We start from the raw sequence: 12,528 nt of genomic DNA on the forward strand, positions 1-12,528 counted from the left end.
GGGATCTTGACAGATCCCAAAAGTAAGTCGCTTTTGGAAAAAAAAAAAAATTGTCGCTTTTGAAAAAAAAACCCAAAATTGCTTTTGGTTTTTTTTTTTGCTTCGCCGCTGTCTTCGCCGTTGCTTCGCCGCTGTCAGTGTCTCCCCCTCCTCCCGGAGCAAGGCTGCTTTTCGCGCCCTGCTCTGAGAGGAGGGGGGACACTGACCGGCGAAGCAAAAAAACCAAAAGCAAGAAGTAAGTCACTTCGCCGCTTCACTCTTCCCTCCTCCCGGAGCAGGGTGCGAAAAGCAGCCTTGCTCCGGGAGGAGGGAAGAGTGAAGCGGCGAAGCGACTTACTTTTTGCTTTTGGTTTTTTCGCTTCCTGGTATCTGTCATTTCAAATGACATTTGAAATGACAGATACCAGCGTGGCGTGAAGCCTTAGGCCCGCGCACCCAGGATACTGTATAGGCGCTCTATCCAGTAAAATGGGTTGCGCGGGACTAAGGCATTACGGACGCGGTTTACATTTACATATAATTAGTGTTCAGGATCGAGCGGTAGGTGAGCTGCACTGTGCGGGCGGTAACCGCGGCTCTTCCTACCGCGGCTCTTCCTACCGCGGCTCTTCCTACCGCGGCTCTTCCTACCGCAGCTCTTCCTACCGCTCTTCCTACCGCAGCTCTTCCTACCGCTCTTCCTACCGCAGCTCTTCCTACCGCTCGGTACTGGATAGACCTGAAGGTAAGGTAGAAAACTTTTCTCTAAGTCTCTGGTCTCCGAGGCTCAGATACCCACTCAGATTGTCCCTCCAGTGTCTGTCTAATCGGGTTGAGCAGCCCAGTCAGGGATAGACCCCGATCCGGCTCGAGGGTCCTCCCACGTGGAGACCCTCCGGGAAGGGGGGGGGGGGGGGAGCGCGTCATCTTGCCCGCGTGGTCGCTGGCACCATTTCCCCCCCTTAGTCGTCGCTTGTCTGCACAACTGAGCCAGGTGCATAAAATACTTGTGTGCACAGCGCCTTGTGCATATACACCGGGCGCACAGCGACGCGCACAAAGGGGACTGAGTGCACAACTAGGCCCATGCGCACAGCCACGCGCGCATCTTCTGTTCCTAGGCGCAACAACGTAGGCGCACCCGGAACGCATAACCAGAGGCCATCTTCAAGGGGGGTCGAGTCCTAGAAGCTCTCTACCCCTTGGACCCCGCGACGAAGTAACTCCTGAGGTTTCCCAAGGTTGACGCCTTGGTCTGCGCCACCACAAAACGCACCACCATACCAGTCGAGGGTGGAGCTTCCCTTAAGGATGCCAATGACAGACGGCAGGAATCCATCCTCAAGCAGTCTTATGATGTATCAGCTATGATCCTACAGATCGCTGCCTGCTGTGCCATGGTATCACGCGCCTGCCTGACGATGGCCAGTTTAAAGGAAAATTATTATGAATGGATATTATGACAATTGTGTTCATGTATAAGATTTTATATGGATTGTACTCTAAGATTTGCATAATTTTGTATCTTGTTTGTAATAAAAATTTGTATCTAATAACCTTGGTTTGTGGCTCAAAATCTACTTGGCATTAATGAGCCCTTTATAATATAAAGCCCGGTATTTACAACTATGGATCTTGTCTCATGCCACTGGATGCATTATATTCATCATTAGTAGTAATTTTTCTTTTCCTCCCTCCTCCCCCCCCCCCCCCCCCCCCCCCAAAGAGTTCAAAACGAAATGTAATGTTTGTCACACTTTCAAGGGCCATTATTCCTCTTCCTCAAGTCATTTCCTGGTCACAGAGGATCTTTACTTAGGACTGTTCTAAATGGATATGGCCACTACAACTTGTGCTAAAAGACTTATGGGCTGTGCTCCATATGGCTGGTTTTTCATTATTAAACTGCAATTTAATTTTTAAAAGATTTGTTTAAAAATAATTTTAATGGATGGATATTCAAGGAGATTTTGGAAATTGAATTTTTTGAGGTGGTGTGGATAACCCCTTTATATTATACATTTTAAATGTCACACACTGCTATCCTGGGATGTCTGTGCATGTCCTCCAGGCTTTCTCAACCGTGTTGCCAGTAGTACTACTACTTGTATCTTATGCATTTTCATATTTACTATTCAGGTCCAGACCAACAGGTTGGGAACATCGTGTTATACTAGAAGGATTTTTTTTCAGCTGTTGTCATTTTCATTTCTGTTTCCTATTCAGATTTCTTTTGTTCACCAGTTTTCACATCTTGTGCAGTCAACTCTGGGTGTAAAAAAATGCTTCATCTTAGAGTTGTCATCCAATTCCACAGTAGTGATTTATGTAACACAAACTGTGCCTTAAATTAATAAAATGCATTTCCTATGTTTTCACTGCCAAACTTTATTTGCATTGGGCAGTGCTGCATTCATGTATTAAGCTCTAAGATGTTCCTACATGTTCTAAGATTTGTAATAGCAAGGTTTCACCTCACATTGCTCGCCAAATGCAGCTTACATTGGAAACAATTTTAAAACTGCCATGGATTTGAGGTTCTTGCTTTGAATATTGATTGTATCTCCACTTTCCTAGATTTTGATGATCTAACAAATGCACGTGATGTAAAGAGATGAGGGTCCTGAAAATGAAAATAGTTTTGTTACGATTTTAATAAAAATGTACAAGTGTAAACAGTTTCATACTCCCCATGGGACTGCAAGCTTATTTTCAAAACAGAGCCTGCCTAGAAGCAGGTTGAATCAGTGAACAGATTTTAAAATCTTCATGCACATATTCAGTCCCCCCTGGTCTAAATCATCCCTTTTTATGCTTTTCAACATACAGAATGTTGGAAAGAATTATATAAAAAGGGCAATACCGTATTTGACTCTTCCCCCCCCCCCCCCCCCCCCCCCCCCCCCCAAAAAAAAGGAACAAAGTCACTAAATTTGGCATGCAGGAAGAAAATGTAAATATCACAAATGAATTTGAAAACCAGAAATATTGGGTTAGTATTTTTGGAGATAGCTTCTCAAGAAAAACAAAATTCAGGTTTTCTGTTAGGAGCCTCAATGTTGACAAATGTTCCATTTCAACATCCATCTCAATCTTTCCAGCAGTTTGGGCCACAGCAACACAGGCAAACAGGTGGTAACTGCGACATATTTACTGCATTTCTAAGAGAAATGATCCTACATTCACCTGACTGGGTTGATCCAGTCCTTGGTTTACCCCATTGCATGTAGTAGGAACTTGTAGTTCTGATTTCCCTATTGCATTCCCTAAAGAATGACAAGTTCTTGCATGGAGTGAGGTAACCTAGATCTGGATCAACCTTATCAGGCGAAGTTGGAGCCAGTTGGCAACCCTACATTCCCCCAACACATACACATCTATTCACATATGCATTACCCCTTATGCATTCTTACATGCCCCTCCACTCTCCATGCCTACACACACCTATACCCCAGTCACAAACCCTGCACTACCAACCCCACATTTTGCATAACTCCCACACATACTTCCAGTGTCCACTGCACATCTCCCACACACCATTACTGAATCTCGTATCCCAACGCACATTTCTACCCATGCACACCAAACCTACACTTTCCCCATGTTCAGTATACCCCCACACAAACCCATCCACATACACCACATGACTGAAGAACACCACACCCCATACATAACATGCCTATGCATCCTACCACAATCATGTGCAACCAACTTTCCTACATATCCACCCTGACATGCATGCCCCATGTACCCCTTCCCCCGCATACTTGCTCATGTGCCCCCCACACATTCCAAGCCACATCATATCTTTTCCACACATTGACCACCCCCATTTCCACCACACCCACATGCTCGCACATATCCAAACTCTTCACAAACTCCATTTTCCTAGCGTGTAGCAGATGGACTCAAAACAAGTGGGCATAGTGTGCTCGTGCTAGCAGTTGGAGATGGATCCTGACGTCAGCACGTGTACATATACCCCCGCAGGAAGTGCAGCAATTCAGTAATTTCCGTCTCCAAAGCAGTTTGGAGCTACCTCACGCTCACTGAGCGTTTTTCCAAATTCTAACGACTAAATTCATAGAAGACATCTATCTGAAGACGAGCCCCGCACTCCTGCAGTGATACCATTCGGTCACTCCCCCAGTTGAGTTTCCTGAGGTGATTTCCGTGGTCCCTCGGAGGTAAGTGCCTCGGTCCAGTGGCCGAATCGCGGCAGGGACCTAGCCCCCGAGTGAGAAGGGCTCGGGCGGGGCTTGGCCCCCGAGCGAGACTAGTTCGGGCGCGGCCTAGAGGCAGCAGGTGCACCTCCTCGAGCGCGGCAGTGAAGGTACTCACCCTCTCCCCCCCGCAGCCGGGAAGCGCCGAAGACAAGGTAAGGCGTATATCTTTACTTGTTGGTCTCCGAGGAACCGAGGACTAGCAGAGTCTGCCTATGTGGCAGCCCGTCAAGGGGGTCGCCATCTTGCCTGCCTGCTCGCCGTCGCCTTCTGCCTGGATCGTCACGGCGCAAGGGGCGCCTGTGGTTACGTGCTCAAGCACACATCGATCGGCGCCCGTTGCTACGTGCACGTTGATAGGCGCCTGTTGCTAAGCGCATGGCGATGGGAGCACGTCCATGGGCGCAGGTTATTCGCACGTTGCTAGGTGCACGTTCCTAGGTGCACGTTGCTGAGCGCTGGTTGGCAGGCGCACACCTTTCGGGCATATTGCAAAGCGCAGGCTCTAGCGGAGTTAACAGGCGAGATGGAGCGTAAGAGAGCCCATGCTTCAGCAGAGCCGGCACGTCCAGAATCATGCATAAGCCTCTGCTCTGCATGCAACCTCAGAGCCACACAGAACGAGGATGCAGACTCCCTATGTGCCCAATGTGAAGAGGCCCTGGGAGTCCCGGGCCAGGGCCGGTCGCAGCCCAGCGTACTTGCCGGTTCCTCAGGGAACACTCCGGACCTCGCAGGCAGCAGTGAGCAGCCAGAGAACCCGAGAGGCCTGGTGCCCCTGAGGCCAGATCCTGCTTCGCGCTCCTGGGTGGAATTATTCAAGGGGATTCATGCCTTTGTCACAATGCAGTCGGCTCCCCAACCGGGTCCATACGTACCGGATGACCCGGCCCCTGGACCCTCACGGCCTAGGCGCGGCCACTCGCCACCTGAAAGCCCCACTTATGGGGATTCAGATTGCCCGGAGGAAGAGGACGAGCCCCCCGAGGAGGGAGAACTTCCCTCGGGGATTGAACCATATCGGACCATGAGGCGCTTCTTTCTCAAAGAGGATCTCCCAGGCCTGATCTCTCAATGCCTGTCGGAACTGGTTCTCCCTGGCCAGGACGCCCCAGGGGAACCTAGAATGAACCCTCTGTTAGAGGGCCTACGCCAAACTTCTCACCATTTTCCCCTCCTACAAGCAGCACAGCAGCTAATCGATCTGGACTGGGCTGTGCCGGAGGCCTCATTCAAAGGGGGTCGGGCCTTGGTACCCCTTAGCCCCGGCAACTAAGGAAATGTTGGCGTGCCCTCAGGTAGACGCCATAGTTAGCACAATTGTGAAGCGCACCACCATTCCGGTGGAAGGGGGGACGGCCCTCAAGGATACACATGACCGACGCATGGACGCCATCCTGAAGCAAGCCTTTGAGGTGGCAGCCATGTCCCTACGAATTGCGACCTGCTGTACCGTGGTGACGCGTTGCTGTTTATCACAGGCTAGGAACAACACCCCGGGAGAAGAGATGGAATCAGCTCTCTCGTTCCTCACTGACGCAGCCTCCGACCTAGTCCGTACGGCAGCCAAGGGAATGTCATCCTCAGTGGCAGCCAGGAGGCAGCTCTGGCTACGTAACTGGTCGGCTGACTCCTCTTCCAAGACACGTCTCACGAGAATGCCCTTTGAGGGATCCCTCCTGTTCGGCAGCGACCTCGAGAAACTGGCCAATAAATGGGGCGCCTCTCCATTACCCCGTCTACCAGAAGACAGGCCAAGGAGGAGGCAGCGCCCGTTGCCTAGACCATCTAGAGGTAGAACCTCTCAGCGCTTCAACCCTTACAGGACTCGCTACCAAGCACCTCGTTCGCAGGCCAGGAACCAGTCCTTTCGGACTAAGCACAACAAGAGGGGAACCGGCTCTAGTTCCGGTCCCGGCCGTACCCCGCAATGACAATCAGCCGTCCCATCCGGGGGTAGCAGCCATAGGGGGCAGGCTGACCCTCTTCTACCGCAGGTGGGTCGAAATTACCTCGGACCAGTGGGTCTTCTCCATCATCTGAGAAGGGTACTACCTGGACTTTCTTCGGCTCCCGCCGGACAAGTTTGTGGAATCTCCTTGTTCACCCCTCAAGAGGACAGCACTAGAGGTTACCTTACAGAGGCTCCTATCCCTAAAAGCCATAATCCCAGTCCCTGCAGGGGAGATGAATTCTGGGCATTATTCCATTTATTTCATAGTGCCCAAGAAGAGGGGCACTTTCAGGCCCGTCCTGGACCTCAAGTCAGTCAACCGACACCTACGGGTGCCCAGCTTTCACATGGAAACTCTGCGATCTGTCAAAAATTCAGTACAGCCAGGGGAATTTCTCACATCCCTAGATCTGTCGGAAGCCTACCTGCATGTCCCAATCCATCGGGATCACCAGCGCTACTTACGCTTCAAAGTCCTGAACCAACACTTCCAGTTTCGGGCGTTACCCTTCGGGTTAGCCACCGCGCCGCAGACCTTTACCAAGGTCATAGTTGTAGTGGCAGCGGCCCTCAGGAAGGAAGGGATTCTCATCCGTCCCTACCTGGACGATTGGCTGATCAGGGCAAAGTCACCGGAAGAGAGCCACCGGGCAAGCAGCAGAGTTATTGCTCTTCTGGAGAGCCTAGGATGGGGTAGTAAACTTGAGCAAGAGTTCCCTACAGCCGTCTCAGTCACGGGAATACCTAGGAGTCTGATTCGACACCCAGGCAGACAGTCAGCCTGACCTCCAAGAGAAGAGCAAAGCTCCAGGATCGTCTGCAGGCCCTGCTGAGCACCACCTGGCCCACAGCTTGGGATTACCTACAAGTCCTCGGCTGATACCATGGGCGCGGGCGCATATGAGACCATTACAACGCGCCCTCCTATCTCGGTGGAGCCCGCGATCACGACTTACACCGTACACCTACCTCTACCAGCCAGGGTGCAGAATCAGCTACGATGGTGGTTGCAGCAAAGCCACATGAGCCAGGGGTCCAGAATGTCCTCCCCAACCTGGACCCTACTCACGACAGATGCCAGCCTGAATGGCTGGGGAGCACATTGCGAAGAACTCACCGCCCAAGGGCGATGGAACAGAAAAGAGTCGGGGTGGAACATCAACCGACTAGAGGCACGGGCAGTGAGGCTGGCGTGCCTGCGATTTGCCCACAGACTTCGAAACAGAGCGGTCAGAGTGATGTCGGACAATGCTACCACGGTGGCATACGTTAACCGACAGGGCGGAACCAGAAGCCAACAGGTCTCCCTAGAAATAGCCCCCCTGATGACTTGGGTGGAAGCGAATCTCCAGGACATCTCCGCCGTCCACATCGCCGGGAAGGACAACACCACAGCAGACTTCCTCAGCAGAGAGAGCCTAAATCCAGGGGAATGGCTGCTGTCACCCACAGCTTTCCAGATGATTGTGGATCAGTGGGGGAACGCCGGGCATGGACCTACTAGCGGACAGGTCCAATGCTCAAGTACCCAGGTATTTCAGCTGCAGGCGGGATCCTCTATCCCAGGGGATCGATGCCCTGGTACAGCCATGGCCTCAGGGGATCCTGCTATATGCCTTTCCTCCATGGACCCTGCTGGGCGCCATTATACACAAGATTCAGCGGCACAGAAGCCTAGTTCTTCTAGTGGCACCGGACTGGCCGAGAAGACTACTGGCAGGGAATCCACTTCCCCTGCCTCCACACAGGGACCTGCTGCGGCAAGGTCCCATCCTCCACAAGGATCCAGCTCAATTCTCTCTTATGGTCTGGCCCTTGAGAGGGCTAGATTGAAGAAACGAGGATACTCTGGGCCGGTAATAGATACACTCCTCCGAGCATGCAAGTTCTCCACATCACTAACATATATAAGGATCTGGAGAGTATTTGAAGCCTGGTGCGAAACTCACGGCACCAATCCACATGCCGCTAAGATCCCTATCATTTTGGATTTCCTGCAAGATGGACTTCAGAAGGATCTGTCCCTCAATTCCATCAAGGTTCAAGTGGCAGCGCTATCCTGCTATGGTCCCCGGAGTGACGGCAACAGCATCGCCACACACCCAGACATTTCACGTTTCCTGAAAGGAGTCAAACACATTCGCCCGCCACTGAAGTGGCCAGTACCCCTGTGGAACCTCAACCTAGTTTTGGAATTTCTAGCGGGACCCGCCTTCAGACCACTTCGAGGCCTGTCCCTCCGTTTTTTAACCTTGAAGATGGTGTTCCTGCTGGCTGTATGCTCAGCACGCCACATCTCAGAGCTACAAGCACTGTCCTGCCGTGATCCGTTTCTCCGAATCACTCCAGAGGCTATCCATCTTCGCATGGTTCCTTCCTTCTTACCCAAAGTAGTTTCACACTTCCACCTCAACCAAACATAAGAACATAAGAAAATGCCATACTGGGTCAGACCAAGGGTCCATCAAGCCCAGCATCCTGTTTCCAACAGTGGCCAATCCAGGCCATAAGAACCTGGCAAGTACCCAAAAACTAAGTCTATTCCATGTAACCATTGCTAATGGCAGTGGCTATTCTCTAAGTGAACTTAATAGCAGGTAATGGACTTCTCCTCCAAGAACTTATCCAATCCTTTTTTAAACACAGCTATACTAACTGCACGAACCACATCCTCTGGCAACAAATTCCAGAGTTTAATTGTGCGTTGAGTAAAAAAGAACTTTCTCCAATTAGTTTTAAATGTGCCCCATGCTAACTTCATGGAGTGTCCCCTAGTCTTTCTACTATCCGAAAGAGTAAATAACCGATTCACATCTACCCGTTCTAGACCTCTCATGATTTTAAACACCTCTATCATATCCCCCCTCAGTCGTCTCTTCTCCAAGCTGAAAAGTCCTAACCTTGCCTACCACGGAAGGTTTGAAGAAGTCAGATGAAGGTCAAATTCTAAGCCATCTCGACATCGGCAGGTTACTGTCCAGATACCTGGAAATGTCAGAAGTAGTACGAAAGACGGGACCACCTGTTCGTCCTTCACAGTGGGAAGAAGCAAGGAGAAGCGGCCTCCCGAGCAACTATCGCCCGCTGGATCAAAGAAGTTATCAAGGCGGCCTACATAGACACGGGAAAACCACCACCTCTACGGGTCAAGGCTTACTCTCTACCAGAGCGCAAGCGGCTTCTTGGGCAGAAACTAGGATGCTGTCGCCTGCAGAGATATGTAAAGCGGCAACGTGGTCCTCCCTCCATACCTTCTCCAGATTCTACCGTCTGGATGTCCAGGCCGGGGAGGACACATCATTAGCGAGGGCAATCCTGAACGGACCTCGGGCAGCCTCCCGCCCAGTCTGGGAGTAGCTTTTATACGTCCCACTTGTTTTGAGTCCATCTGCTACACGCTAGGAAATGTTGAGATTACTTACCTGATAATCTCCTTTTCCTTAGTGTATGCAGATGGACTCAGCATCCCGCCCGGCTGCCAGCATACATGGGGATTCACCGACTCACGGTAAGCCATGTTTTCTTATGATAGGGCATCCACCCTGCCGGGTGTCGACGCCTTCCAGTTGAGAATCCTGGCGGTTTCCAGCTACTATCAATCGGTCAAGGTAATCCTGTTCATTTAATCGATCGGTCAGTTACACATATATCCATAAAGCTTTTGCAAGGAAGATTACTGAATTGCTGCACTTCCTGCGGGGGTATATGTACACGTGCTGACGTCAGATCCGTCTCCAACTGCTAGCACGAGCACACTATGCCCACTTGTTTTGAGTCCATCTGCATACACTAAGGAAAAGGAGATTATCAGGTAAGTAATCTCAACAATAAGCATCCACAGACCTGCCCCATTACACCCACTCATACGATGTGCACAAACCACATATGTAGAAACCTCTACGCTTACATTACATACCATACCCATGCACCCTACACACATAACCATTTAGCCCACCTACCACATCCATATAGCCCTTCACTTGAATTCCAACTTAAATCCTGACCCATACCCCCCTCCGTGCATTCTTGAAGCTGTTTGCATGCTTTCCCTGTTTGTTGTGCATGTGTTTCATATACATTATCTGGGTAGGGGCAAGTTTCAAAACTTATGTAGGTAAACATGCAGAGACCAATATTTCAGCCACTACCTGGCTGAACAAGTTGTCTGAATAAACTTAACTGGCTAACTTAGCTGAGATTTTTGATGTAGCCACACTGCTGAATATACTTGGCTATCTTAGATTGCCAGGCAAGTTTATCCAGTTAACTGTATAAGACAACTAAATAGCTGTCCTAGTCTTATCCAGCTAACTAAGCAGGATAAGGCTGAAAATCTGCACTAATCTGGCTAAGTTACTACTACTAAAATTTTCTATAACACTACACATAAATAACACTGTACAAACACACAATAAGATGGTCCCTGCTTAGTAGAGCTTACAATCTAATAAGACAAACATATACAGCACAAGAGATTTGGGGCATTTCAATATAGCAAGACAGTGGTTAAAAAAGTTAAGAGGATAAAATCAGATTTAAAAGCAGCTTAAAAAAGATGGGTCTTTAGATGAGATTTAAACATGGCAAGGCAAGCAGCATGACCCCAGTTTAGGAAGACTATTCCAAGCACATGACGCAACCAGATGGAAAGCACTTAGGAAGGTAGAGGAGAAGGGCGCAGATACAGGCCGATACAGTACGCGGTTGGACGCACGTTTTCGTACCGTTCAGTAAGGGGTAGTAGCGCTTCGAAAACGTGGGTCCAACCCCCCTGAAACTAATAGCGCCCGCAACATGCAAATGCATGTTGCTGGCCCTATTAGTTATTCACGCGCGATTCACTAAATAAAATGTGCTGCCAAGCTGCACTTTTTACTTTCAGAAATTAGCGCCTACCCAAAGGTAGGCGTTAATTTCTCTCTGCACCAGGAAATTGTTCAGAAAAGCAGTAAAAACTGCTTTTCTGTACACCCTCCGACTTAATATCATGGCGATATTAAGTCGGAAGTCCGAAAAGTAAAAAATAATTAAAAATAAAAAAATTTAGAATCAGCTCGCGGGTTGAAAACTGGAAGCTCAATTTTGCCGGCATTCGGTTTCCGAATCCGTGGCTGTCAGCGGGTCCGAGAACCGATGCCGGCAAAATTGAGCGTCTGCTGTCAAACCCGCTGACAGCCGCCGCTCCTGTCAAAAAGGAGGCACTAGGGATGTGCTAGTATCCCTAGTGCCTCCTTTTACCGCGGGCCCTAATTAGCATATTTTTATTTACTGGATCGCGCGCACAGGACACTGGCCTAGGCGCGCCGGGAAAGCGGGCACTTGCCCGCTTTCCTGCATTTCTTTCTGTATCGGACTGATAGTGATTTGTCTGATCAGAGTACACAGAGGAGTGTAGAGAGAGATAAGAGGTGAGGTGCTGCAGAGTGAAGGCATTGGTAGGTGAGAGAGGAGCTTGAAATGTATATGGGAGTAGACAGCCAATGCAGTCACTTCAGAAGAGGGGTTATGTGAATGTAGCGAATTTGGTGAAACAAAGCGTACTGCTGAATTTAGAACAGCTTGCAGTGGAGAGCAATGGATTGCCTGGAGGCCTGTGAAGAGCAGGTTGCAATTGTCTGAGGAGATGAAAAAGTGGATAAAGGTTCTGGTAGTGTGTTCAGAAAGGAATAGACGGATTTTGGAAGTTTTAGAAAAATGGCATGTTTTAGCAAACTTTTGGATATGCGTAGAGAAAAGGAGCGAGGAGTCTAAGATGACTCTTAGGTTATGGGCTGAGAGGACTGGGAAAATGACTGTTATCCACAGAAATAAAGGAGGCAGAGGGAAGGTGGGCTTGGGGGGAAAGATAAGGAGCTCTGTCTTAGTCATGCAGCAACGTCAGATAAGCATGCCAAGGTGTGGGACTTGATTTCTGGTGTAGAAAGGTAGATCTGGGATTCAGCATAAAAATGGTATTGAAAGCCATGAGAAGAAATCAGAGTATTAAGGGAATTGGTATATAATGAGAAGAGGGGCCCAGAACAGAAGGCTGAGGCACACAATTGACAGTGGAATGGCAGTAGAGGAAGATCCACCAGAGGAAATACTAAAGATATGATGGGAGAGATAAGAAAAGAAAAATGACAGGAGAGTCCCGAAATCCAAGCAAGGGCAGAGTATCGCGAAGTAAGTGGTGATCAACAGTGTCAAAAGCAGACAGGACAAGGAGGATAAGGACATTGTAAAGACCTTTGCTTTAGCTATAAACAGGTCATTGGAAACTGACAAAGGGCTGTTCTAGTTGAATGTAGAGGGTGAAAACCAGACTTGAGTGGATCAAGAATGGCTTGAGATGTAAAAGTCAGAGGTGGCGAACAGCGCATTCAAATAGTT

The 12,528-nt window shown here is 49.5% G+C and overlaps 1 protein-coding gene across 1 annotated transcript in view; it reads right to left on the reverse strand.

Annotated features, from left to right (window-relative positions):
• Positions 1-2,494: 2,494 nt before the first annotated feature.
• Positions 2,495-12,528, reverse strand: part of LOC115083229 — a 509,967-nt gene continuing 499,933 nt past the window's right edge. The window contains exon 19 of the mRNA XM_029587038.1: positions 2,495-2,602. Coding sequence (XP_029442898.1) covers positions 2,495-2,602 — 108 coding nt within the window. The remainder of the gene's footprint in view (positions 2,603-12,528) is intronic.

Source organism: Rhinatrema bivittatum, chromosome 2, assembly GCF_901001135.1.
Source record: "Rhinatrema bivittatum chromosome 2, aRhiBiv1.1, whole genome shotgun sequence".
Taxonomy (NCBI): domain Eukaryota; kingdom Metazoa; phylum Chordata; class Amphibia; order Gymnophiona; family Rhinatrematidae; genus Rhinatrema; species Rhinatrema bivittatum.